This window comes from Microcebus murinus, chromosome 10, assembly GCF_040939455.1.
Source record: "Microcebus murinus isolate Inina chromosome 10, M.murinus_Inina_mat1.0, whole genome shotgun sequence".
Taxonomy (NCBI): Eukaryota; Metazoa; Chordata; class Mammalia; order Primates; family Cheirogaleidae; genus Microcebus; species Microcebus murinus.
The window spans coordinates 66918821-66944393 of NC_134113.1; the positions used below are offsets into that span (position 1 = coordinate 66918821).

The window sequence follows — 25573 nt, forward strand, 5'->3', positions numbered from 1 at the left end:
GGTGACTACTTGGGTATGAGGCAAGTTTTTTTAGGGAGGCATTTTTTCTTATCACAAAACTAACATATAATCATTTTAGAGTAGTTGAAAAATAGACAAAAGCACAGAGAATAAAATACTGTTCCCCATAATGCCACTCCCCGGAGAAAACCAATGGTATTAATATATATACATTTTGTATACAACAAACAGCAAATTATATGTTGTATATTAACATACAACATAATCATAATACCATTATTGTATGCTAAAAACAGCAATTACTTAAAATCATCAAATAGGCATCAGTGCATTTAAAAAATAATTTTTTATTATGCAATTAATATGTGGTCACTGTAGAAAAATTATAAATGTAAAATTATAAAATAAACTAAGCATTTTTATTGAGATATAATTCTCATACTATATAATTCATCCATTAAAGAGTGCAATTCAGTGTTTTTTAGTATATTCATAGGATTATGTAACTATCACCACAATCAATTTTAGAACATTTTTTGTTACCCCAAGAAGAAACTCTAGTTAGCAAACATTAGCAATTACTTATTAGCAATCACTTCCCATTTACCCATAACCAATACCACCCCTCCATCCCCTAGGCAACCACTAATCTACTTTCTGTCTATAGATTTGCCTGTTCTGGCCATTTCTTTCTTTTTCTCTGTCTTTTTTTTGTTTAAGAGGCAGAGTCTCACTCTGTTGCCCAGTTGGTGTGATCATAGCTCACCGTAACCTTGAACTCCTGGGCTCAAGTGATCCTTCTGTCTCACCCTCCTGAGTAGTTGGGACTACAAAGTACACACACCACCACGCCCGGCTAATTTTTCTTTCTTTTTTTTTTTGTGGTAGAGATAGGGGTTTCACTATGTTATCCAGGCTAGTCTTGAACTCCTGACCTCAAGTGATCCTCCCCATTTGCCTTCCCAAAGTGCTGGGATTACAGGTGTGAGCCACCATGTCTACCTAGCCTTTGGCCATTTCATATAAATGGAATTATACAATATGTGATGTTCGTGACTGCTTTTCACTTAGCACAATGTTTTCCAGGATCATCCATGTTGTAGTATGTATCAGTACTTCATTTCCTTTGATAGCCAAATAATATTCCATTTTATGGATATACCACTTCTATGTACTTTTAATAAAAATTGTATCCTACCAATTTACTGCTAATGGAATGAGGTTTCTTTTTCAGTTGATGAATATGTTTTAAAATTGATTGATCAAGTCTCCAAGAGGAATTAATAAAAAATAAAAATAAAATAAGATAATATAAAATTGATTAAGGCGATGTTGCACAACTCTGCACTAAAAATAATTGAATTATACAATGTAAATGGGTAAGTTATGTGGTATATGAATTATATGTCAATAAAGCTATTGTAAAAAATTATATCATGCCATACTGGCTCTTTATAAACCACTTTTTAAGCTTAATGATATTATTAACATTTTCCAATATTAGTGCATATTTTCAAAATACAGCTTTTAGCAACCATATAATGATTTCTATTTTATGTAACAAATAAGCTTGTTTTAGACATTTAGATTGTTTCCAGTGATTTTGCAAATTTTACCAAATACTTTGATGAACCTCTTAGTACATAAATCTATTTGCTGATTTTCATTGTTTCATGAAAAAAGCTTTTGAACTCTTCCCCTGGTACTCTAATGTATGTTTTGCTGTTAAAAATTCTTTCAGTTTTACTGACCTACATGGTGATTTTCTCTCTTAATTCCAAATTCCTGTTTAATGCCTTGTAATAATGTTCTTGCAATTTATTTTATCCTTAAAAATATTTAATAGACTTGAGTGTCTGAACTGGATAGGTAAAGCTCTGTAGGCTAAGACACAGTTTCTTTACCAACCTCAATATAATTCAGTAGAAGAAGAAGCATTTATGTATTTATTTCTATAGTGCTGTTACTTAATAAGGAGAGAAAGGAATGGTTTGGTTCACAGAAGTGAGTCTGTGTACAGTTAATTACAGAGATTTCCAAGCATTTCAGTTCTTACCTAGGAGGGCAACTGATAATTCATCTCAAGACTAAGCTAAGATCCATCCAAATGTACTAGAACATCCCTCAGTTTTTCTCTTTCCCTTTCATTCATGCACATACACTATCACACACACAGTTAACGCCATGATATTGTTAAAGTAAACTTAAAAATGTCCTAGGACTGGTACATTCACCTTGAATGCTGCAGGTTGGGCTGTGGAGCTCAGAAATATCTGTGTGCCGCTGTTAAATAAACAGTTTCTAAATGTGGCCACAAGGAATTTCCTTCCCCTGTCTTTATACCTAAGGATAAATTTGCATCTTGTGATTTATTATTTGTTTTCTGGCAAACAAATACTTTTGCAAATAGAGCCACAGAAGAACTGAGATTTTCAGAGTAGTGGTCATTTGAACTTACTGCTATTTTCTGAAGGAACTTGTGTTTTTGTGCTGAATTTTTCACATGCATTTACATGGAGCTGTCAAACCCCCATGCTGGGAAGTTGGGACGCTAACAGGAGAGCCTTGCCTTGCTGAGAAAAGAACATAAATTAGCCTAGGGAGCTTTGAGCATGTGATCAAGATTGGATGAATGCCACTTTTACCTAATTATATGAGCTCTTGAATTGTGGAAACAAAGCACAGCTTAAAAGAAATCCAAATGAAATACTGGTTTTCCTCCCTGACAACTTTTCTGAGAGGAAGAAAAGATCTATCTTCTCATCCAGCATAAAATTGTGAAAGACCATGAATTGCCACACTCAGAGCCAGCTAGGAATGCACATTAATCAGAGTGTCAGCAGCAACCATAAATTTCAACCCGCTAACTGGACTCAGAGTAAATGAGTCATTTGTCCCTGAGCGAAGCTCCTGCAGGATGCACGCTGCAAGCCTGTTGAGTGGCCAGCCAGGTAAAGTTCTGAGTCCTGCTCATAGCCATCGTGGTCTGAGGCCTTTGAGACAGAGAGACTTGCTGCTACTTGAGGAACACCAGCAATTCTGGTTTGCTTTGATTTATGTTTACTGTAGTTGGAGAGAATATATGTCTGTATCACATAATTTTATCTAGTCTTTTGGTATCACTCTTTTCTTTTTTTTTTTTTTTGAGACAGAGTCTCGCTTTGTTGCCCAGGCTAGAGTGAATGCCGTGGCGTCAGCCTAGCTCACAGCAACCTCAAACTCCTGGGCTCAAGCAATCCTCCTGCCTCAGCTGTGACTATAGGCACGCACCACCATGCCCAGCTAATTTTTTCTATATATATTAGTTGGCCAATTAATTTCTTTCTATTTATAGTAGAGACGGGGTCTCGCTCTTGCTCAGGCTGGTTTCAAACTCCTAACCTTGAGCGATCCTCATGCCTCAGCCTCCCAGAGTGGTAGGATTACAGGCGTGAGCCACCGCACCCGGCCATGTAACCATTTTTAAGTATACAGTTCAACCATTTCCAGGACTTTTTCATCTTCCCAAACAGAAGCTCTGTATGCATCAAGCAATAACTCCCCATTTCCCTGTCGCCTTTAGGCCCTGACAATGTCTATTCTGCTTTCTGTCTGTGAAGTTGCCTATTCTAGGTACTCTGCATAAGTAGAATCATTACACTATTTGTTCTTTTGTGTCTGGCTTATTTCCCAGCATAGTATCTTCAAAGTTCATCTGTGCCGTAGCATGTGTCAGAATTTTCTTTCTTTTCAAGGCCAAATAATATTTCATTGTATGTATATACTATATTTTATTTATCCACTTCTCTGTCAATGGACATTTGGGTTGTTTCCACCTTTTGGCTGTTATGAATAATGCGGCTATGAAATTGGTGTACAAATATCTGTTCCCCAATCCTTTTTAAATAAAAATTTGAAACTGCCTTTCAGAGGTAAAGGGAGCGAGTTTAGAACTGAGAAATAGAAACAAGAGGATCTTAGATTAAGATTAAACCTCTTGGAAGTGATGCCTATGTCCTCTTTTAGCCTCCAGAGTGATTTGTCAATAAAGTAGTAAGAGTGGTTGCTTTTACATCTTTTCCTTCCCTTTACTTTTGTTTTAACTCTAGGTTCCCAAAACTTGCTTTAAAATTGCTAAAATCCTGTCCCTGATAATTGATTTTAACTTTAAAGTGAGGATTAGCTTGGAGACTCAGGAGAATTAACTCTTGAAACATCCAAGATCCTCAGTAAACAATGGCAGAAGTGTTTTGTTGTTGTTTGAAGAATGGATCATAATATGTTTAATTTTACCTCTGAGGGTTTTTTAAATTTTCATTTTTAGAGTTAGACTTTCTAGATACAGGTGTGCTAAGTCATCCTTTTATTGTTTTAACTTAAAGCAAAAACAACATCATACCTTAAAAAAAAAATCAATCAGCTATTTCAGGTAGTAGACGTAACCAGTGAATTTCTGATATGAGATAATAATCAAGCTGTGTCTAAATATGTAGTATTTATAGAGACAAAATCCTCCCCGATAAATTCTCAATGACTTGAAAATCGCTTCATCTGTAGGTATTTCATCTTCCCTCTCTGTACAAAGTGGCTTCCCAAGTGTCACACGAAGTTGCCATGGAAGATCAACAGCTTACTCTAGGACATGTTTTGATCCTACTGCGACTGAATTGGGTTGAAATGTTGATAACTTAATTATTGAGTTCCTATGGCCTGAGTGAATTTATGCATCTGTTTAACTTTTTTAAAAAATTAAAAAAGCATCTTCCTCTTTAAGAAAAAAATCAAGGCCATTGCCTAGAATGTATTAAACAGGCTGGGTGCAGTGGCTCACGCCATCCTAGCACTCTGGGGAGGCTGGTGGATCGCTCAAAGTCAGGAGTTTGAAACCAGCCTGAGCAAGACCGAGACCCCATCTCTACTAAAAATAGAAAGAAATTAATTGGCCATCTAAAATTATATAGAAAAAAATTAGCCGGGCATGGTGGTGCATGTCTGTAGTCCCAGCTACTCAGGAGGCTGAGGCAGTAGGATTGCTTGAGCCCAGGAGTTTGAGGTTGCTGTGAGCTAAGCTGACGCCATGGCACTCTAGCCCTGGCAACAGTGAGACTCTGTCTCAGAAAAATAAAATAAACAAAGTACATATACTCAATAGATGTGATCCTAACTTGTCTTGTTCTTAGTGTTATATTTTTTTTCATTTTGAAACACTTTACAAATAAAAAGGCAGGATATAGTATATCCACTTCAAAATTACTAATATCACACTATTATTAATTATACCTTTATATTGAAAGAATAAAAATGTTACAGGAATGTTAACTGCATGATAATGTTTTACTTATATTCTGGTTAAAAAGTTTCTGAAATTGCATTTTCTAAATGATGAAAGAGCTAGAGTTCCAACTGTAGCATACTTAAAGGTGGGGATGGGAGTATTTTTTTCCCAGGAATCGTGATAAATTATTGGTTGTTTTGTAAATTCATTTGTGGTTAGAAATATTCCTAATACATTTTTCACACCTTTTCAGGTGTGCAGAGGGAAAAATAAAATGCCCAGTTTGATAATAAGTGGAAAACAGCTGGGGTTAGCACTCAAGATTCCAGGGAAATGAGCTTGATGGGAGTAATTGAGGCAGGGTTATCAAATACCTTAGGTATTTGTTTTCAAACTCTTTTTTAAAAAATATTTTCTCAAATGTGTGCTTCTTGGGTGTCTTCAAAGTTGTACTTTATAAAGGAACTTTGAGATCCAAGAAGGACAACCAGACCTGTGAAACGGAAAACATAGGTGCTAGTCTCAGCTGTACCCCTTCTAGCCAGTTGACCTTGGGTAGGCCACTTAGCCAGGTCTCATCTTCCTAATCTGTTAAATGAGGATGGCAGTGTGTGCCCGACCTACTCTATGGTGCTGTTATTCTCATAAAGTTAGATAACAAATATGAAAATGTGTTGTAAAATACATATATATAATTATGCAAATAATGGATAAAAGTAGTAACCTTTTTGCTCTTCTTTACAAGCACTGTAGTATCAAGACATTTTGGACAATTTGTGTTCCTAGTAAAGAGATAAAATAATACTAGGAAGTCCCAGATACTCCTCTTATCAGGAAGCTCACCATCCCCCAGGAAAGACAGGATAAGGAAATAAATAACTGTAAACACCAGGGTATACATTTTGTGAGGGTAGAAACCGTATCACTGTGTATTTCCTAATGCTTAACTCAGTGCTTGAACCCCAGTCCTAAGGTATTTATTTAAAAAATTAATGAAATAATATCCTACAAGGTGAAAAAAAATCATATAACTAAAATGCTATGGTAGTTTTGAGAAAAGAGAGATTCAAAACCTGGCACATTGCCTGGATGATAGAATAAACAAATAAATATACCATGAGTTAATGCATAATGGTTGGAAGAGGGGCGCCGTGTCCCAGAAATCTACTTTTTTTAACATGGAGCAAAAAAGGAGTCGAAACCATATCAGATGCAAATTTTAGAATGAGCAGCAAGGGAAAAATGATTTTTTTAGATCTAGAAGACTCTAAATTACTCAAAGCCAAGACCAAATACCATGAAAATCAGAGAAAATAGTGAGGGTCGGAGAGGTACACCCAAGCCAATCACTGTTTCACTGTGTTGGTTACAATTACATCTCACCCAAGAGCAAGGCATTGTTTATGTTCAGATGTGCACCTGTAATATGTGTACTGCAACGTTCTGCTGTAAGTGTGGCACGAGAAAGGCCCCTGACCATGTCATCTTCTGTCTGTAGGAATAGATAATCTCTATGAGAGGGCGCTGCACATCCGCAAACTCCTCCTAACCCTGCCCAGGTCGGTCCTTATAGTGATGAGGTACCTCTTTGCCTTCCTCAATCAGTAAGTACTCGAATGCTCTGCTAAAAATCCCCATCTGAATTCTGTCTTTGTTCTTGGATCCTGTAAAATGTACATTGGTTTCCATTTATCAGTGGAATTCAAGAGAAAATGATTGAATATAGACTGAAGATACATTTTTCCTCAGCAGCTCAAGGTCATTGTATGATAGATGAAAGCTCTACCCCAGATGCAGAAATTGTGGCCATAAAATCAAAAATATTCAAATACTACTAAAAATAACACTTTTCGATGAAATATGTGTTTTTCCAACTTCCATCGAGAATGAATGTCATGAATTTTTTGTCAAAATGATGTAAACCGGCTGCTCAGTGCAGAGAATGTCTGTGATTTTTAATGTCATAGTCAGGGTTGGAGAGAAATCATAGGTGAACTTATACACAGAGCCAAAAACCAACTCCTACAAATTCACTGTAATGAGACCTTGTCAAGAAGAAAATAATTCTCAAATGTTCTCTTAAACAATGTAACAGAAATCTTAAAAATCACCACATTATTTTCAAAGAACCTTTTACTCTCTTAATTTAGGCAAATTGATTTTCAGTTATGTTGCTTCTTGATATGTGGGCTCCATTATAAGAACATCTTTCCCAAGTTCAATCTAAGAGTCCCCTCACTATTCAACATTTCAGTTAAGCAGTTGGAAATAAAGAGATCGGGGGTCAACTTATTGAGTAAGCCTGGGGCAATGCCTTCTCATGCTAGCATGATCCTCCCTTTCTGAAGTTAGGATATTTTCTCTTTTCCATTTCACGGATGTTCTAAGTTCTCAAAAGCCATGGAGATTTATTACAATTCCTCTGACTAGTCCCGAAATCGTACCCTCTCAGGTTGCCCCCAGGAGCCAAGCATCATACAATAGGGAAATGCTGGGAGGGAGCCATACAGAATGGGACTCTGCTGCTGACCCTGAAGTGCCCCAAACATTCACAAATGACGGTGGGAACCCCATGTGCACAGAAATCACCGCTGGAAATAAGCGGTATCTAGAGAGATGGGTTTAAACTGTGTTTAAGGTTACATGCTGCACGTTTTTTACCTTTAAATAAACCCGGTCACCCAGGCAGTTTTAAAAATTCAGAGGCTTGCCTTTGTCCCCACCCGACTACGATGAAGTACCTTGCATTCCCACTGGGCCTCTCTCCAGACTGTTCCTACCAAATTTTCCTGACACACCTGAGCAAAACCCATTGTGAACCAATAAACCATAATGGACTAGGGAAGCAGTCTGTTAAGAAAGTTCTCAACCCCATGATGAATCTAACTCATCATGCACCTCAACAGAATGGCAACTGCACCATGGGTCTGACGGCTGGCATTGCTTCCAGTGGACCTGCCCAAAGATACCCCCTCACCGCCCACGTCTGCATGAAGGCGAGGGCCCTGCCTCTAGGGCAGGATGCTTGGGACAGGGGTTTGGGAAAGAGAGATTAGCTGTTGTTTTTTATTGTAAAATCAAAACTTTTGAAATAACCTTTGTTGCTTTTCAAACCAGCACTACATTAAAAGACCCAGAAAGATTAACTGTAACTCTCCCCACTGAGCTCAAGTGTGTCTTTTGAAAATTAGATCATTCCTATTCTGAATCTCCATTTTCAAGGTGCATTCACTTTCAAGGTGATCTTTAACACGATCATTTGCTCTTATTCTGAACTTTTTTTAGAGATTGTATGTTTGAGAAATGGCAGCAGGGAAAGACATATGTTAGCTATGAAAATTATGCTTTTGTATTTTCTACTTTCTAGACTATCTTATTTCTGAAAAACGGGTAAAGTATCATGTCATGTGATATCTTAGTTTCTTTGTATCTGTCATCATCTCACAACGGTAGTTGAGTCTCCTTTTTTTCTCCCTCCATTTGTCATCTGTTCACCTGGATTTTACATTTCCTTTCAAGATTGACATTCTATACACTGAAAGATAATGTCTCTAAACTCTCCCAAGAACAGGAACTTGCCCATGTGTTAGAGGCAGTGCCATGAAGAGCTGGTTTATTTTGAGTCACCTGTGAAGATAGTTCACAAATATCCATCGGATTGAATTTAGAAATTAGCACTAGACAGCTGGAAATCTCCCCAACGTTTGCCAACCTCAGATGGAATTAAGAGAACTAAAGATTCTTTTCCCCTTCTCTTGCACATGTAATGTCCTTTGAGACGCCAGTTGTCACCTCGTGTTGGTAGTCTTACATACAAGTAGATTATAAAGCCTGGATTTGTTATTTACTTCCTTTCAATGCTTACAAAGAAAAGTTACATTGTTTTCTTCTAGGCTTTCTTCCAGATTTACAGGATTAAACTAAAATATGAGATATTTTTGAGTGGTGGGAGGGCAATTTTAAAGATATCCATAAAGCTTTATGGAAATCGTTACTGTCTCTCCCAAATTTGCTTGAGCAGCATTTAGAGCCTGACCATAAGGTTTACAAATGAAGCTCACTTACCTGATCCTGGTCTCCACTGTAGTGGACATTATCTTAAACTCCCTCGTGACTTTGAAAAATGTCACTTACTTAAACAAGTAGGGACTTATGTTCCCCTCTCAGTTTCTAAATAGTTGCAGGTCATAAGTCATTTTACTATCTTTGGAGTTCACTAAATAGGACAGGGTATCATTTTATTCTATTAATAATTATAATAAGCCAAATAGGATATTTTATATCCCTATTTTCAGAATATGAGGTATCTTATTAAACATCTATTTTCTTTTTCCCCCTTGTTTTTTGTAATTCATTACTTGCTTCCTTTTACAGTCTTTCACAGTACAGTGATGAGAACATGATGGACCCCTATAACCTGGCCATTTGCTTTGGCCCGACATTGATGCCCGTCCCAGAAATACAGGATCAAGTGTCTTGCCAGGCTCATGTGAATGAAATTGTCAAAACCATCATCATCCACCATGAGACTATTTTCCCTGATGCGAAAGAGCTGGATGGCCCTGTTTATGAGAAATGTATGGCTGGTGATGACTACTGGTAAGTCTAGCAATATTAGTCCTCCTCCCTCCCCCTAAAATTTTGGAAATACAGATAATCAGTTTATTTAGGAAAAAGAATTTCTCATAAGCCACCAATGCTTCCAATTTAAAAAAAAAGAAGAAGAAACAAAGTACAAGAAGCAATAATACTTGAGATAAATTAGAATACTAAGACCCATGGCAGCACTCATTTTTCATTGTGGAAACTCATGTTCATCCCTCTCTTTTACCCAAAGGTTACATCTTTTTAAATAAATCTACCCTACCATGGCTTCTGTAGAGAATAAAGGTTTTGATGTTATATAGAACTATATTCATTTTTATTATTACATTAAATCAAGAAAAGATAAGTGAATCGACAGAGTTCATTTTAATTCCTAATCAGAGAGTTTTGATTCCATGTAACATACTTTTAAATTCTCATTTTAAAGGAGCCCTGTCAACCAAATGTATTTCCATTCTTACTTACATTCATTTTCACTCTTACTAATAAATGTTGTAACCAGTTATAGTAGTATAGATCATTTTGAGCAAATTTATTATGTTAACATATTGTTGGGATAAAAACTTTTTAATGTGGCAGTGTGGCCTTCAGTTCTATCCATGTTGCTACAAATTACAGAATTTCATTCTTTTTTATGGCTGAATAATATTCCAGTGTGTGTGTGTGTGTGTGTGTGTGTACATACACACACATACACACATATATATACACACATCATATTTTCTTTATCCATTTATCTGTTGATGGACATTTAGGTTGATTTCATGTCCTGGCTATTGTGAATAGTGCTGTAGTATACATGGGAGTGCAAATACCTCTTTAATATACTGATTTCTTTTCTTTTTGATATATACCCAGTAGTGAAGTTCATTATGGTAAGTGAAATAAGCCAGGCACAAAATGATAAATATCACACATTCTCACTCATATGTGAGAACTAAAAAAGTGGATCTCATGGAGGTAGAGAGAATGGCAGTTACCCAAGGCTGGGAAGGGAAGGAGGAGAGGATGAAGAGAAGTTGGTTAAAGGGTAAAAAAACACAGTTAGAAGGAATAAGCTCTAGTATTCTACAGTTCAGTAAAAAATTCACAGTTAACAATAATTCATTGTGTATATCAAAATAGCTAGAAGAATTATAATGTTCCCAACACAAAGAAAAGATAAATGTTTGAAGCCAGGTGTGCGCCTATAGTCCCAGCTACTTGGGAGGCTGAGGTTGAGGCAGGAAGATTACTTGAGCCCAGGAGTTCAAGGCTGCAGTGAGCTATGATAACACCACTGTACTCCAGTCTGGATAGATGACAGAGACCCTGTCTCAAAAAAAAAAAAGAAAAGATAGATGTTTGAGGTGATAGATATCCTGTTTACCCTGATGTCATCATTACACAGTATATACAAGTATCAAAATATCATATATACCCCAAATATATATACGACTACTGTACGTCAACAAAAAATAGCAAAGAGGGCCAGGCACAGTGGCTCACGCCTATAATCCCAGCACTTTGGGAGGCCAAGGCAGAAGGATCGCTTGAGGCCAGAAGTTCAAAACCTCAAGTTGCATAGTATACCTAGCAATTTTACACGTGAAATTCAATTCAAATATATTTACCTGAGGCCAGGGAGGTGGCTCACACCTGTAATCCTAGCACTTTGGGAGGCCAAAGCAGTAGGATTAATTGAGGCCAGGAATTGGAGGCTAGCCTGAGCAAGAGCGAGACCCTGTCTCTACAAAAAATAGAAAAATTTGCTGGGCATGGGTATGCCTGTAGTCCCAGCTACTTGGGAAGCTGAAACAGGAGAATAGCTTGAGCCCAGGAGTTTGAGATTGCAGTGAGCTATGATGATACCACTGCACTCTAGCATGGGAAGACCATGTCTCAAAAAAAAAAAAAAAAAATATATATATATATATATATATATATATATATATATATATATTGACTTGAGTACTTATTGTGTGCAAAGTCTTGATTGACCTGGCTCTGGGAAGGTAAATGAATAAAACTCAACCCTGCTGATATACTTAATTTTATTTTCATAGTCATATTTGCTCTATAACCAATGTCAAAGGTGTGTTTAGCATTTCCAAATATTAGGGCTACACCGGTAAACTCTGCTGTCATGTTTGTTTTATCAACAAGCAAGTATGTAGACGTCTAGTCGGTATTATTTGATGTGTTGTATTCTGGGACTTTCTGTGGTTACTACTCTTTCCAAACAGAGTAAAAGCCCTATAATAATCAAACATAAGCTTGACTATGGCCATCTTCTTAAACATAGTCATTGTTCTGAATAGGTATTGCTCATTTTATGCAGAAAGTCAACAATACAGAGGTTATCCTCAACCCCCAATACCAGAAATATAAATGGGTTTTTATGGTGATGTCAGGTTCGTATTAGAGACCAATGCATTCCATTTATCAGCACACATTTGAGGAGAGGTGGTGGTGGTTTTAAGGGATAAATTTTGAAAGAGGATAAAATCATGATTCTGATATAGATATAAAATGAACATGTGTCAAGAAAAGTTGGTACAGATGCTACAACCAGTTCAAAGGAGAAGTCAAAGAACCACCAATTTACATGGGGTAAAGGAAGGGTGAAATGAATTTGCAAAAACTGGTGTATCCATAAGGCAATACTTAATCATATTGTACCAGAATTCAACTAATTTGTATTTCTATGGATAAGAACTATTTGTAATGCTATCAGTTTTCTACAAGTTAACTTCTGTCTCTAACAAGTTGTAAAATAACCTAGTCAAAGATGAATGCACATATGTATGTGTATATGTATACACCTGTAGGACCAGGTAATCAACAGAAATGCCAGCATTCCATTAACAGACTATCCAGTGACTCTTTTGCCATTCCAGAGTCTCTCCATTTTTATTTCATATGAATTTCATTTCCATTCTACAGTGACAGCCCATACAGTGAGCATGGTACCTTGGAGGAAGTGGACCAAGATGCTGGGACAGAGCCCCACACCAGCGAAGATGGTATGCCCTGTGCTCGTGCTATTATAAAACCTGTCTTTATATCCTGATTATAAACAATTGCTTGTATTAAAAATTCAGCAGAGGCTGGACACAGTGGCTCATGCCTATAATCCCAGCACTTTGGGAGGCTGAGGAAAGAGGATCGCTTGAGGCCAAAAGTTTGAGACCAGCCTGGGCAGCATAATAAGACCCTGTCTCTACAAAAAATGTAAAAAATAAAAACAATTATCTAGGTATGGTGACATATGCCAGTAGTCCCAGCTACTCGGAAGGCTGAGGTGGGAGGAACAATTGAGCCCAGGAGTTTGAGGCTGCAGTGAGCTGATTGCACCACTGCACTCCAGCCTGGGCAACAGAGCAAGACCTTATCTCCAAAAAAAACCAAAATTCAGTAGGTACAAAAGAATATTTATAAAATATGTGTAGGGTATAAAAAAATTACAATGAAAACCCATGGAACCACCACCACATTTAAGAAAAAAAGACATATTACTTTTGCACTTCCCTGATCCCATTGCCTTACATACCCCCAGGGGTAACCACTGTATGTTTGTGTTTTTAAACAGTTTCTTATTTCCTTTTCTATTTTCTTGGTCTTTCTATAAATGGAATCATACTGTATATACTTTTCATGAGTTTTTTTCTACTAATATTACGTTCCTGAGATTTATCCTTACAAAGATTTATCCATACAGTTTCCATGCAGTTATAATTGTTTTATTTTACCACTATGTATTAATCATATTCCATTGTATATATCTATTCTATTCTTGATGAATAATGTGAGGTATTTTCCTTTTTTTATATTAAGAACAGTGCTGGCTAGGCATGATGGTTCACACCTGTAATCCCAGCACTCTGGGAGGTCGAGGCTGGCAGACTGCTCGAGGTCAGGAGTTCGAAACCAGCCCGAGCAAGAGCGAGACCCTGTCTCTACTATAAATAGAAAGAAATTAATTGGCCAACTAATATATATATATATAGAAAAAACATTAGCCGTGCATGGTGGCACATGCCTGTAGTCCCAGCTACTCGGGAGGCTGAGGCAGTAGGATCGCTTGAGCCCAGGAGTTTGAGGTTGCTGTGAGCTAGGCTGATGTCATGGCACTCACTCTAGCCTGTGCAACAAAGTGAGACTCTGTCTCAAAAAAAAAAAAAGATGTTTGTATGTTTAGATATCTTCCTTTTTGAAATTCCTATCAAGTCTTTTGCCTATTTTTATATTGAGTTATCTGGGTTCTTTTGTTTGATGTAGTTCGGTTTGTCTTGGCTTTAGTTTTTTCTTATTTGATTTGTGAGCGTTCTTTGTGGGTTTGGATGGAGTCCTTTATTAGGTATATGCTTTGCAAATATCTTCTGCTCTGTAGCTTTTCTTTTCATATGCTTATTATGTCTTTTGCTAAACAGAGGATCTTAATTTTAAAGTAGTGAATTTATGAATCTTTTCCTTCATGGTTATTTTACTTTGTATCTCCTTTAAGAAATTCTGTGCCCTGAGGTAATGAAAATAATTCTCCCATATTCTCTCACTTCATTTCATTTTATTTTGGTAAGAACACTTCACATGAGATCTAACCTCTTAACAAATTTTTAAGTGCACGAAACGTTATTGTTGGCTGTAGGTACAGTGTTGTACAGCAGATCTCTAGAGGTTACTTGCCTTGCTTGGCTGAAACTTTATTCCATTGATTAGTAACTCCCCGTTTTCTCCTTCCCCCAGCCCCTGGCAACCACTGGTCCACCCTTTGATTCTATGAATTTGACCATTTCAGATACTTGATATAAGAAAACTCATGCAATATTTGTCTTTCTGTGACTGGCTAATTTCACTTAGCAAAATGTTCTCCAGGTTTATCTATGTTGTCACATGTGACAAGATTTCGTTCTTTTTAAAATCTGAGTAGTATTCCATTGTATGTATATATGACATTTTCTTTATCCATTCATCTGTCCATGGACATTTAGTTCGTTTCCACACCTTGGCTATTGTGAATAGTGCTGCAGTGAACATAGGAGTGCTAATCTCTCTTTAAGATTCTGATTTCAAGTCTTTTGGATAGATACCCAGAAGTGGGATTGTTGGATCATATGGCATTTCTATTTTTAAATTTCGAGGAACCTCTATATTATTTTCCAAAGCAGCTGCACCATTTTGCGTTCCACCAACAGTGTGCAAAGGCTCCAGTTTCTCCAGGTCCTTGGCAACACTTGTTATCTTTTGTTTTGTTTGTTTTCTATAATAGCCATCCTAACAGGTGTGAGGTGATATCTCATTTGTGGTTTTGGTTTGCATTTCCCTGATGATAAGTGATGCTGAGCATTTTTCATATACCTGTTGGCCATTTGTATGTCTTCTTTGGTCTCATACTCTCTTTTAAATCCTGTAAGGTTTTTCTTTTCACACTTAGGTCTTTATGCCACCAGGAATTTATTTGGGGTATGGTGTGAGGTAGGGGTCAGTTGTTTTTTCTCCATATGGATACATAATTGTCACAGTTGTCCCAGCATTAATTGTCCTTTCTCCACTGCACCACATCTTTGTCATAAATCAAGTGTCTTCTATGTGTGAATTTCTTCCTGGGTTCTTTCTTTCCCATTGGTCTACTTGTCTATCCCTACACCACTGTCTTAATTTTGATACCTTTTGTAAATCTTCACAATTGGCAAAACAAGACCTCAGATTTTGTCCCTCTTAATAATTCTTGGCCCTTTGCAGTTCCACTTAAATTTTAGACTCAGTTTTTCAAATTCTTAAACTCTTAAAAACCTGATCAAACTTTGATTGCAGTTGTACTGATTCTACAAATATTAATATGGAGAGAATTGACATCTTTTAGAATATTTAATCTTCTACTCCATTAACATATTTTCAGTTATTTAATAACTCCCAATAAACTTTTAGTATTTCTCCATAGATACCATTTCCTTTCTTTTTCTAACTTCTTATGTTTAATGCTCAGCATTAATTTTCAACACTTTTTTTAATGTAAACATAAGGCTGTCAGTTTCCTCTTAGTACTTCTTTAGATGTATGCACAAATTATTTTCTTCTTTCTTTAAGCAGTGACTAATCTGCTTTAAGCACATCCATTGACTTTTTATTTTAATTATTTTTTTCTTATTTCTACAAGTTGTACACGGCATTCTTTCTGCTCTTTGGCTATTTTTTATAGTCTCTTGCTCTTATATTATCAGTCCTTTCCAGTGTTTCAGATTATGTGACTGATAATTCTAATGTTTTCTCAGATTTTTTTTGTTGGCTTTCACTAATTATTTTATTTTCCAGTGTTTTTGTAAATTTTTTACATGTTTCTGGTCACTTTGGGCTCAGTTGAAGGTACGTTCTTCCAGAGAGAGTTTTCTTTCATTTACTTCTGTCTAAGACCCAACCAGCCTAGGACAACCTAGAATTTTTAGCTTGAGGTTTTTCAGAGCACCCAGTTATTGTAATTTGGCAAACCCACCTGAGAACTGGAATGTGGTTAGGATTTTCAGAGATAATTTGTTCTAAGGTTTAAGAGAGATTATTTCCTTAAGGGAAGGTGGAGGGTTCAGGGAGATGGTTACAATCTATGGAGAGGTATAGAGGACTATACGGAGAGATTTCTAGAACTAGATGTTCTAGAAGAACTAGAAGTATTCTGGAAACTTCTAGAACACTAGAAAGAAGTTCACTCTGAAACTGAGAATGTGATTCTCTGGGGATGGCAGAGGAGGGGAGAGGCTTAGATGGCTAATGCTGAGCGGGCCCTGGACTTAGGCTTTTGTGAAAAAACATAAAAGCTTGAGTTAATCACACTAGGAAAATGCCCATAAGGCAAAATCTAACTCATATGTTCTAATATTCTATTTTACCTCTCTGGGTTCCCATTTTCATTGAGTTTTTGGTCTGTGATATTTCTTATTGTCTTGATAGCTTATTAATGCAATTACAAAGGTTATGGGTTTTTAAATAAAATATTTTTCATTGATTGTTAGCAGGAGGATAATTAGGGTGTGTAGTGTCCATCATTTGCTAAAGAAGAGCCTTTCTTTGTGCCTTTAAAAAGTAAGATGAATTGACATTTTCTGAACTTAATAAGTGAGAAGATATTCTTTTAAGTGAGAGCTTCAGTTTTTGTGATGTTGCATTTGAAAATCTCTGAGTCCTACTTCTGGCACCATCTTTTCTTTTGTCTTGGGTTTCCTTGTTTCTCTATATGGTTTATTTCTTTTTCACTGCTGACTTCTCTTAACTGATTGCTTGCTTTCCCGAGTAGCAAGAAAATCCAGAAAAAAGCCCCAGCCATCTCTCTTCCCAACATTCAATCTTACCACCCTGCCATCTGTCAGTTGTTCTTACCTCTTGACTGTAAGGGAGAAGCTTTGCTGAGTACTTTGTGTTTTAAATAACATTTTGATCATGTTCACCTGATTTTGCTAGAAAGAAAAACATTGCTCACAAAGGACAGATATCTTGCCCACAGCCAACCTCCAAAGTCCTGTAGCTAAATTAACTGGAGTGTAGATTATCTTTTTGATCATCCCTGTATTGTATTTTCTTTCCTCTGTCATGGTATCACTAGAGAGAGCAGATTTTGTTTCCAAACAACAGGCTGTCACAGCACAAAACTATCCTCTGCAAGGGCAGTGGGGAACAGATTTAGGAGGAAAAGTGTCAGCCACAGGAAGGCCCCAACGAGAAAATGTGATATACTAACATTTTATATAAAATTACAAGAAATGGAAATATAAGACTTGACATCATCAGGCAGTCAGAGAATCAGTTCTGCTGAATTTTCTTCACTTTTGCATAGAATAATAGCCGTGCTGGAAAACTTAGTGATCATGTTACACTCTTAGTATTATGTTATTGATATCAGCAGTAGCAGCATTCTCTGAAGTCTCTGCAGGACCTAAAAGGACTGTGAGGCTCTCTGTATGAAAGGGGCATGGTGTGCTATGCCCTGACATTGATTTGCTCTCCAGTGACTAGACTAAAATGTGTGTAAATAGCTTACTGATTGACACTTGACAGTGAAATGGCTCTCGTGGGAGTAGAAAGAATCATAATAATGAAATTGCTAAGAATTACTAGTTGATGTACTAGGATTACCAATAAAATATTCTTCTGATTTATCTGGTCATTCTTTCATAACCTGTCCACACTTGAATAAATAAGCAAAGTCTGATAATCCTGTTAGTTATTTCAAAAAGATAAAAGAGATGACAATCATAGAGTCATGATTATGAAATTATAATAAAATATGTATATATTTGTTAAATAGCCTTCAACAGCCCTTGGCCAACATTGACAGTGTATGGCTGAATGGCATTAAAGAACATTAATGATTCTTTCTTTTCTTTTTCATGGTGTAGATTGTATACCATATCATGTGCTGGTATCTTTTAAGACTATTACAAAAGCCAAATATATGGGTGTGTCCATGCAGGAATTTGCAAATTATATGCTTTAAAGTTCTTCTTAATAAATTAGCATGTCTTCATTCCTCCATCGACATGTTTATTTTTGTCCCCCAGGAAGAACTGGGGTACAAATTTTGGCATGCCATCTCAGGTCAACCAGGATTTATCCTTTATCTTCAAGCTTAGAATAAACTATAAAGTCATTCCCTTTAAATGTAAATTTATATTTCCTCCTCTATGAGGCAGACTCATAGATATTTTATAAAGCTGCTATTTAAATTGTTTTAATAAATTATAATTTTGGGGGAAATACTAGAGTGTTAACATGGTGTAAAAGTTATATTCAATTGCTAAAGGACTCAAACTGTTGTTTTAAAAATTATTCTTATACCTACTTTGCTGAGAAGTATCCTACATGCAGATTATAGTGTTGTGATTCTGCAATATGAAATATTATTCACCTCAAACACTACTCACTAGCAAAAATATGGGACATTTTTCTTTGTCTTTATTTAAAATGTTTAGCTGAAATTTACCCAGGTCCTTACTATGAGGTAAAACCTAAGCTTTTTCAATATGTTTCTTGGTTTTTATACTTTTGCCTTATAATGGCCCAGAGAATTTTGAATTCATCAAGTGAGAAAGAAGCCCAGCTGTCTCTCCAAGAAGTTTTCATGCAGTTATGACATATAAGCACAACAGATATTGAAGATATTGTAATAAACTTAGGAAAGAATAAACTCTTAAATGGGAAGGTTTGTTACCAAGGGAAATAGAAGACAATTTCCTGAAAAATTTTCGACAGATAGGCAGGTCTTAATCTAATATGTGTGCACATATCCTGGAGTGTTTGGAAAATAATACATGCTCAGTTTTTAGCAAACGAGATATTGTTCATTGCATAGATATATTTCAATAATCTGGCCCTTTCGAGTTGACAGCAGGGATGAGGATGAGGTGTTGCTGGGGGAGGGGAGGAAAGATCCCAAGGCCCCAAATTGAGGGGCTTTTGCAATAAGCTGAATCACAAAGAAAGCAGCTCTTATAGTTTAGTTTGTTTCTCTTGTTTGCCTTCAGTATTTGTGGCCAGAATTAGATCCTTGCTGAATTCCAGTTCTAGGCCCATAGGTTGATATCTTTTTTTTTTTTTTTTGACTTCTTATTTTGAGATCATTGTAGACTCACATGCAGTTGTAAGAAATAATGCGGCGAGATCTCATATGCCCTTTTCCCAGTTTCCATCAATTACGAAACTATAATATCATAGAATGATACAATCCATTCACTCTGTAAACGTTTCACCAGTTTTACACGTACTCCTTTGTGTGCATGTTTACCTAGTTCTATACAGTTTCATCCCACAACCATAGCAAGATTATGAAGAGTTCCATGACAAGGACCCTTCGTGCTCCCATTATAGCCAGGGCCACCTTCCCCTATCCCCTCCCCCACCCCAACCTCTAGCAACCACTAATCTATTCTCTATCTCTACATTTATGTCATTTGAAGAAAGCTATATAAATGAATTTATATGGCATGTGGAGTTTTGAGATTGGCTTTTTTCATTCACCGTAATTCCCTGGAATATATTTTGATTCCTAGAAAAATCAAATTTTTTAATCTGGTGTTTTTTTTGCCGGGGAGTGTTTTTTCATTTGTTTTTCACTCAGTTGCCCAAGCTGGAGTGCAGTAGTGTGATCATAGCTCACTGCAGCCTCAGACTCCTGGGCTCAAGTGATCCTCCTGCCTCAGCCTCTCAAGGTACATGCCACCATCCCCAGCTAAGTATTTTATTTTTTGTAGAGATGGGATCTACCAGGCAGGCCTGGAATTCCTGGCCTCACCATCTCAGCCTCCCAAAGTGCTGGGATTACAGGCATGAGCCACCATGCCTGGCCTAATCTGGATTTTTAATTTGAGTAAAGGGCAGTTTAAGATATATTTATTTCACAGTCAAGATCCAAAATTTGTTACTGATACTACAGAAAAAGTTGTCATTACTGTTGGTAGTAGTTTAAAGATCTGATGGTACCACAAAAAATCATATGAGGAAATTAAATGTATTCAAATAGTAATTATGGTGATTTTACTTGATTTTTTTTTTTTAATCAGCTAATAAAGCATGAACTTCCTAGTGTTCTGGGATAGTGGTTTTTTTCATGTTATAAATGGTATAAACATGTTACAAGGAAACTCCATCAATGTCATCCATCAGTGTCAAAATAATATTGAAGCAATTGTGGAGGACATTATAACACAAGGAGAGATTTTATGTATCATTTTGCAAAGTTTAAAATATTCTTTATTAGACTGTCATATCTCTGGTAAGAGGCTGTGGAAATTAAGATCTAATGTTCAGGTTTTTTTCTTTGCCTGAAAAATTGATGACAGCAAAAGAATGTTTTTCCATATCTTTTAAAACAGCAAATGCTTTCATCTGCCTTGGTGATTGGTTGATTAGTCTGATCAGTCTGCATATTAAAATGGCCTTGTTTATTTCTTAAGCCTCCTGTAGACCTTTCAGATAGTGTGTCATGCCTTCCCGACAACCCTGTTTCTCAGTGTTTTCTGGTGTGTTCTTTGCAGAATGCGAGCCAATAGAAGCAATAGCCAAGTTTGACTATGTGGGGCGGTCTGCCAGAGAGCTGTCCTTCAAGAAGGGTGCCTCCCTGCTGCTGTATCACCGCGCGTCCGAGGACTGGTGGGAAGGCAGGCACAACGGGCTTGACGGGCTTGTGCCCCACCAGTATATAGTGGTGCAGGACATGTGAGTAGTCTCAACCCTGATTGCCTGAGTGCTCCCAATAGAGGACTCCAGCCATTGTTCTTAAACGATTTTGGCCTTGAGGGAAAGGAGCAAAAGGGATTCCAGAGATAAAACTTCTGAGCCGCGTCCAGTTCTTCACCTTGACAGTGGCTCTTTGCTAACAGTCCTTCAGGACCAAGAGGTCTGGAGTAAGAACTAGTGGGGGATATCTTTTGAAGCTTTCAGATTCTTAGAAAAATAGCCTGTGCGGAGAATGGCTTTAAGATCCTAAGTGATGCTGGTAATTCCAAAAACAGCAGTGCTCTTCTCTTGATGATTGTCTCCTGTGTCAATTCCAGACTCCCAAGCAGGAGGATACTCACCTAAAGTCTAAGGGAATTGTTTCTAGGCTTTTTTCTTTTTTTAATTTTGCTGAGAAGAAAACTGTAATTTCAAAAATATTTAAAGACATGGGAAGATGGTCATAATATAGTGAATGAAAGAAACATTACAAAATAATATGTACAACATAATCCCTGTTTTCTGAGTATAGTATTTCATAATGCATTGCCAATTTAAAAGGAATATTTCAGCCGGGCGCGGTGGCTCACGCCTGTAATCCCAGCACTCTGGGAGGCCGAGGCGGGCGGATTGCTCGAGGTCAGGAGTTCGAAACCAGCCTGAGCAAGAGTGAGACCCCGTCTCTACTATAAATATAGAAAGAAATTAATTGGCCAAATAATATATATAGAAAAAATTAGCCGGGCATGGTGGCGCATGCCTGTAGTCCCAGCTACTCGGGAGGCTGAGGCAGGAGGATTGCTTGAGCCCAGGAGTTTGAGGTTGCTGTGAGCTAGGCTGATGCTACGGCACTCACTCTAGCCTGTGCAACAAAGCGAGACTGTCTCAAAAATAAATAAATAAATAAAAGGAATATTTCAAGGAAAAGAGAAACATACCGCACAAAACATAAATAGTGACTAAGTGATTCAGCTTAATTTTAGAAATGAAAAAATGTGTAGCTTAGAATCCAAGAAATGTTATATATGTGTATATAGACATGCAGTCATATATCTAAAGTATCTAAATATAAATAAATATATTTTATTTAAAATATATATTTATATATAAAATAAATATATGTAAGTATAGAGTCATGTACCACATAATGGTGTTTCAGGCAATGATGAACTACATGTACAAGAGTGGGCCCATAAGATTATAATACTGTATTTTTACTGTACCTATTCTATGTTTAGACACACAAGTACATACCATTGTGTTATCATTGCCTATAGTATTTAGTACAATAATATGCTGCACAGGTTTGTGCCTAGGAGCAATAGGCTATACCATACAACCTGAGTGTGTAGTAGGCTATACAATCTAGATTCATGTAAGGACACTTTGAGATGTTCACACAACAGCAAAATCACCTTACAACTCATTTCTTGGATCATCCTCTTTAAGCAACACATGACTGTAGTATAAACATAATACTATACATACATATGTACACACTCATAGGTATGTATCCCAGGCATAGAAAAAAGGTATAGAAAGATATTTCCTAAAATTCTAACAGTAGTTGTTTCTGGACATTATATTAGGGGTGATTATTATTTCTCTCTTTTTAGTATAACTGAAATTTCCAATTTGCCTGCAATGAAACTGTATTGTTTTTATAATGAAAAGAGAAAAATTATATTAGTAAAAGAAAGACTTACATGCATTAATGCTATCACTCATTTTTTGTCTCCACTTGTCTAGCAAAAGACTCTCATTCTTGACTTTTACTATTTTAGGGATGATACGTTTTCTGACACTCTGAGCCAAAAAGCTGACAGTGAGGCCAGTAGTGGGCCAGTCACTGAAGACAAGTCCTCATCCAAGGACATGAACTCCCCGACAGACCGCCATTCTGATGGCTACTTAGCCAGGTAAGTGGAGTCTGGTAGTCAGGCTTCTAAACCTCCACTTCTGGCTGGTCACAGTGGCTCATGCCTGTAATCCCAGTACTTTGGGAGGCCGGAGTTGGGAGGGTCACTTGAGGCCAGGAGTTCAAGGTCACAGTGAGCTCTAGCGGCACCACTGCAGTCCAGCCTGGGCGACAAAGTGAGACCCTATCTCTAAGAAAAAATAAAAAGAAATAAATAAACTCAGCCTTGCAGCATTGCCCAGCGTGATAAGCTGTTTTCTCTCTCTCTTTCTGTGGCTGTCTAGACAAAGAAAAAGAGGAGAGCCACCCCCTCCAGTAAGGCGTCCTGGCAGGACCAGTGATGGCCATTGCCCCCTTCACCCCCCGCACGCCCTTTCCAACTCCTCGGTTGACCTGGGGTCTCCAAGCCTGGCCAGTCACCCCCGGGGCCTGCTGCAGAACCGTGGCCTCAACAATGACAGTCCCGAGAGGAGGCGCCGGCCGGGCCACGGCAGCCTGACCAACATTAGCCGGCACGACTCCCTCAAGAAGATGGACAGCCCTCCTATCAGGAGGTCCACGTCGTCAGGGCAGTACACGGGCTTCAGTGACCACAAGCCACTGGACCCAGAGACCATTGCTCAGGTACAGCGCTTTTAACTGAATGTTGCATTTTAAGCTCCTGGGTGTGGCGAAGAGGGTGTGAAGTATTTACTTTCCGTAGCTATGTTTTTGTATAGAACCAACTAAGAAAACAGAAAGGAAATGAGCCCATTCTTTAAGGCCTAGCTGGGAGTCTCTTTTGAGGAACCATTTGTTACTGGAAGGGCCCGAGCAGACTAGGTTCATACTGATTTAAACAGACGTGGCAGAAACACAGGACACAGGACATTCGAACCCGTCATTGGTGAATAGCCAGGAAAATATCGAAAAAGAAGAATGGCCGGGCGCGGTGGCTCACGCCTGTAATCCCAGCACTCTGGGAGACCGAGGTGGGCGGATTGCTCGAGGTCAGGAGTTCAAAACTAGCCTGAGCAAGAGCGAGACCCCGTCTCTACTATAAAATTAGAAAGAAATTAATTGGCCAACTAATATATATAGAGAGAGAGAAAAAATTAGCCGGGCATGGTGGCACATGCCTGTAGTCCCAGCTGCTCGGGAGGCTGAGGCAGGAGGATTGCTTGAGCCCAGGAGTTTGAGGTTGCTGTGAGCTAGGCTAATGCCACGGCACTCACTCTAGCCTGGGCAACAAAGTGAGACTCTGTCTCAAAAAAAAAAAAAAAAAAGAAAAAGAAGAATAATGAGGAAAGTCTAGCCCGACCAGATCCTAAATGCATTCTAAAGCTAGTAAAACAGACAAATTGAGGGAACAGAATGGAAAGCCCAGAAACAGAAAAAATTTTAATATAATACTTCCCCATTATCCACAGGGGATATGGTTCAAGATCCCCAGCGAGTAGTGCCTGAAACCACAGATAGCACCAAACTCTGTATATACTATGCTTCCTGTATGTACATACTTATGATAAAGTTTAATTTATAAATTAGACACCATAAGAATTAACAACGATACCTAATTTTAAGAAAGAACAATTTCAAAAATATACTGTAATAAAAGTGACGTGAATGTGATCTCTCCCTCAATGTATCTTATTGTAGATAATATTTTCAGACCACAGTTGACCACAAGTAACTGAAAATGTGGAAAGTGAGACCACAGAAAAGAAGAGACTACTGTGTACTATAAAGAGGAAGCTTTCTCAACTTAGGAAATGATGGAATAGTCAATAAGTAGTGTGATCAGTACTGGGCCACTGGAAGAACAGCGAGTCCATGTCCCATGTACCTCCTGAGCACACTTCCCAACAGTGACTGCAGAGAGGGGCTGTGTCATTTTTTTCTAATGATCAGAATTACAAAGTAAAACAATATTAATGAATTTGCCCATTGTTCTACCATTCCTTCTGCTTCTTTTCACAGTGTAGGCTATCAGAAAATATGTTTACAGCCAGTAACCAAGGAGGTAAATAGATTCAGGGTTTGCCATTTAAATAATCTAAAGCTATCACTGAAGTTTAAAAACTAAATAGATACAAAAAAAATTAATAAGAAATGAATGAAACCAACATGAGGAAGTATTAAAGATGGATTCTTTTTAATAAAAAGCACCTAAGGAAACCTGCCCTGATATGACAAATCTCCAAGTTATTTTGAGTGTTCTAACTAAAAAGAATTTTGGATAGCAAATTAGATTGTGTGAGAAGTTTGATGTGTTTTTAAATAAATTAAACCAATTTAAATGGACAACAGTTTCTCAGCAACAATCAGAAAGGCTTTTGACTGTTTTGTTTTCTTCTACTTAAAGAGCTTTGTAGAGCCCTTTGAGGCATGTGTAGAGCCAGTGATATTTTAGTGTGGCAGAATTTAATGACTTGAGAAACTTTTAATATCACTACTTGTAATCCAGTGAAACATGATTTGGGCTAAAGAGACAGGGATTTAGGTGCTTGGGGGTGGAAAGGCATAATAATATGTTTAACCCTTTTGCTAGAACTTGGAAATTTTTTTTTATTGTACATTAGCAAAACAAAAACCCAACAGATAACCAGGCTCTCCACGTTCTCTCTGAGGTAAATACTTGTAAAAAAGCAAATCCATATGTTTAGCAGCAAATGGAA

General features: G+C 37.5%; 1 protein-coding gene across 2 annotated transcripts in view; it reads left to right on the forward strand.

The window, feature by feature from the left end:
• SRGAP1 (SLIT-ROBO Rho GTPase activating protein 1) overlaps nucleotides 1-25573 on the forward strand; it is a 269594-nt gene that overhangs the window by 233379 nt on the left and 10642 nt on the right. For both annotated transcript variants that reach the window (XM_012782378.3, XM_012782379.3), the window contains exons 16-21: nucleotides 6714-6819; nucleotides 9590-9814; nucleotides 12746-12825; nucleotides 20818-20998; nucleotides 22783-22917; nucleotides 23201-23540. In XM_012782378.3, coding sequence (XP_012637832.2) covers nucleotides 6714-6819; nucleotides 9590-9814; nucleotides 12746-12825; nucleotides 20818-20998; nucleotides 22783-22917; nucleotides 23201-23540 — 1067 coding nt within the window. The remainder of the gene's footprint in view (nucleotides 1-6713; nucleotides 6820-9589; nucleotides 9815-12745; nucleotides 12826-20817; nucleotides 20999-22782; nucleotides 22918-23200; nucleotides 23541-25573) is intronic.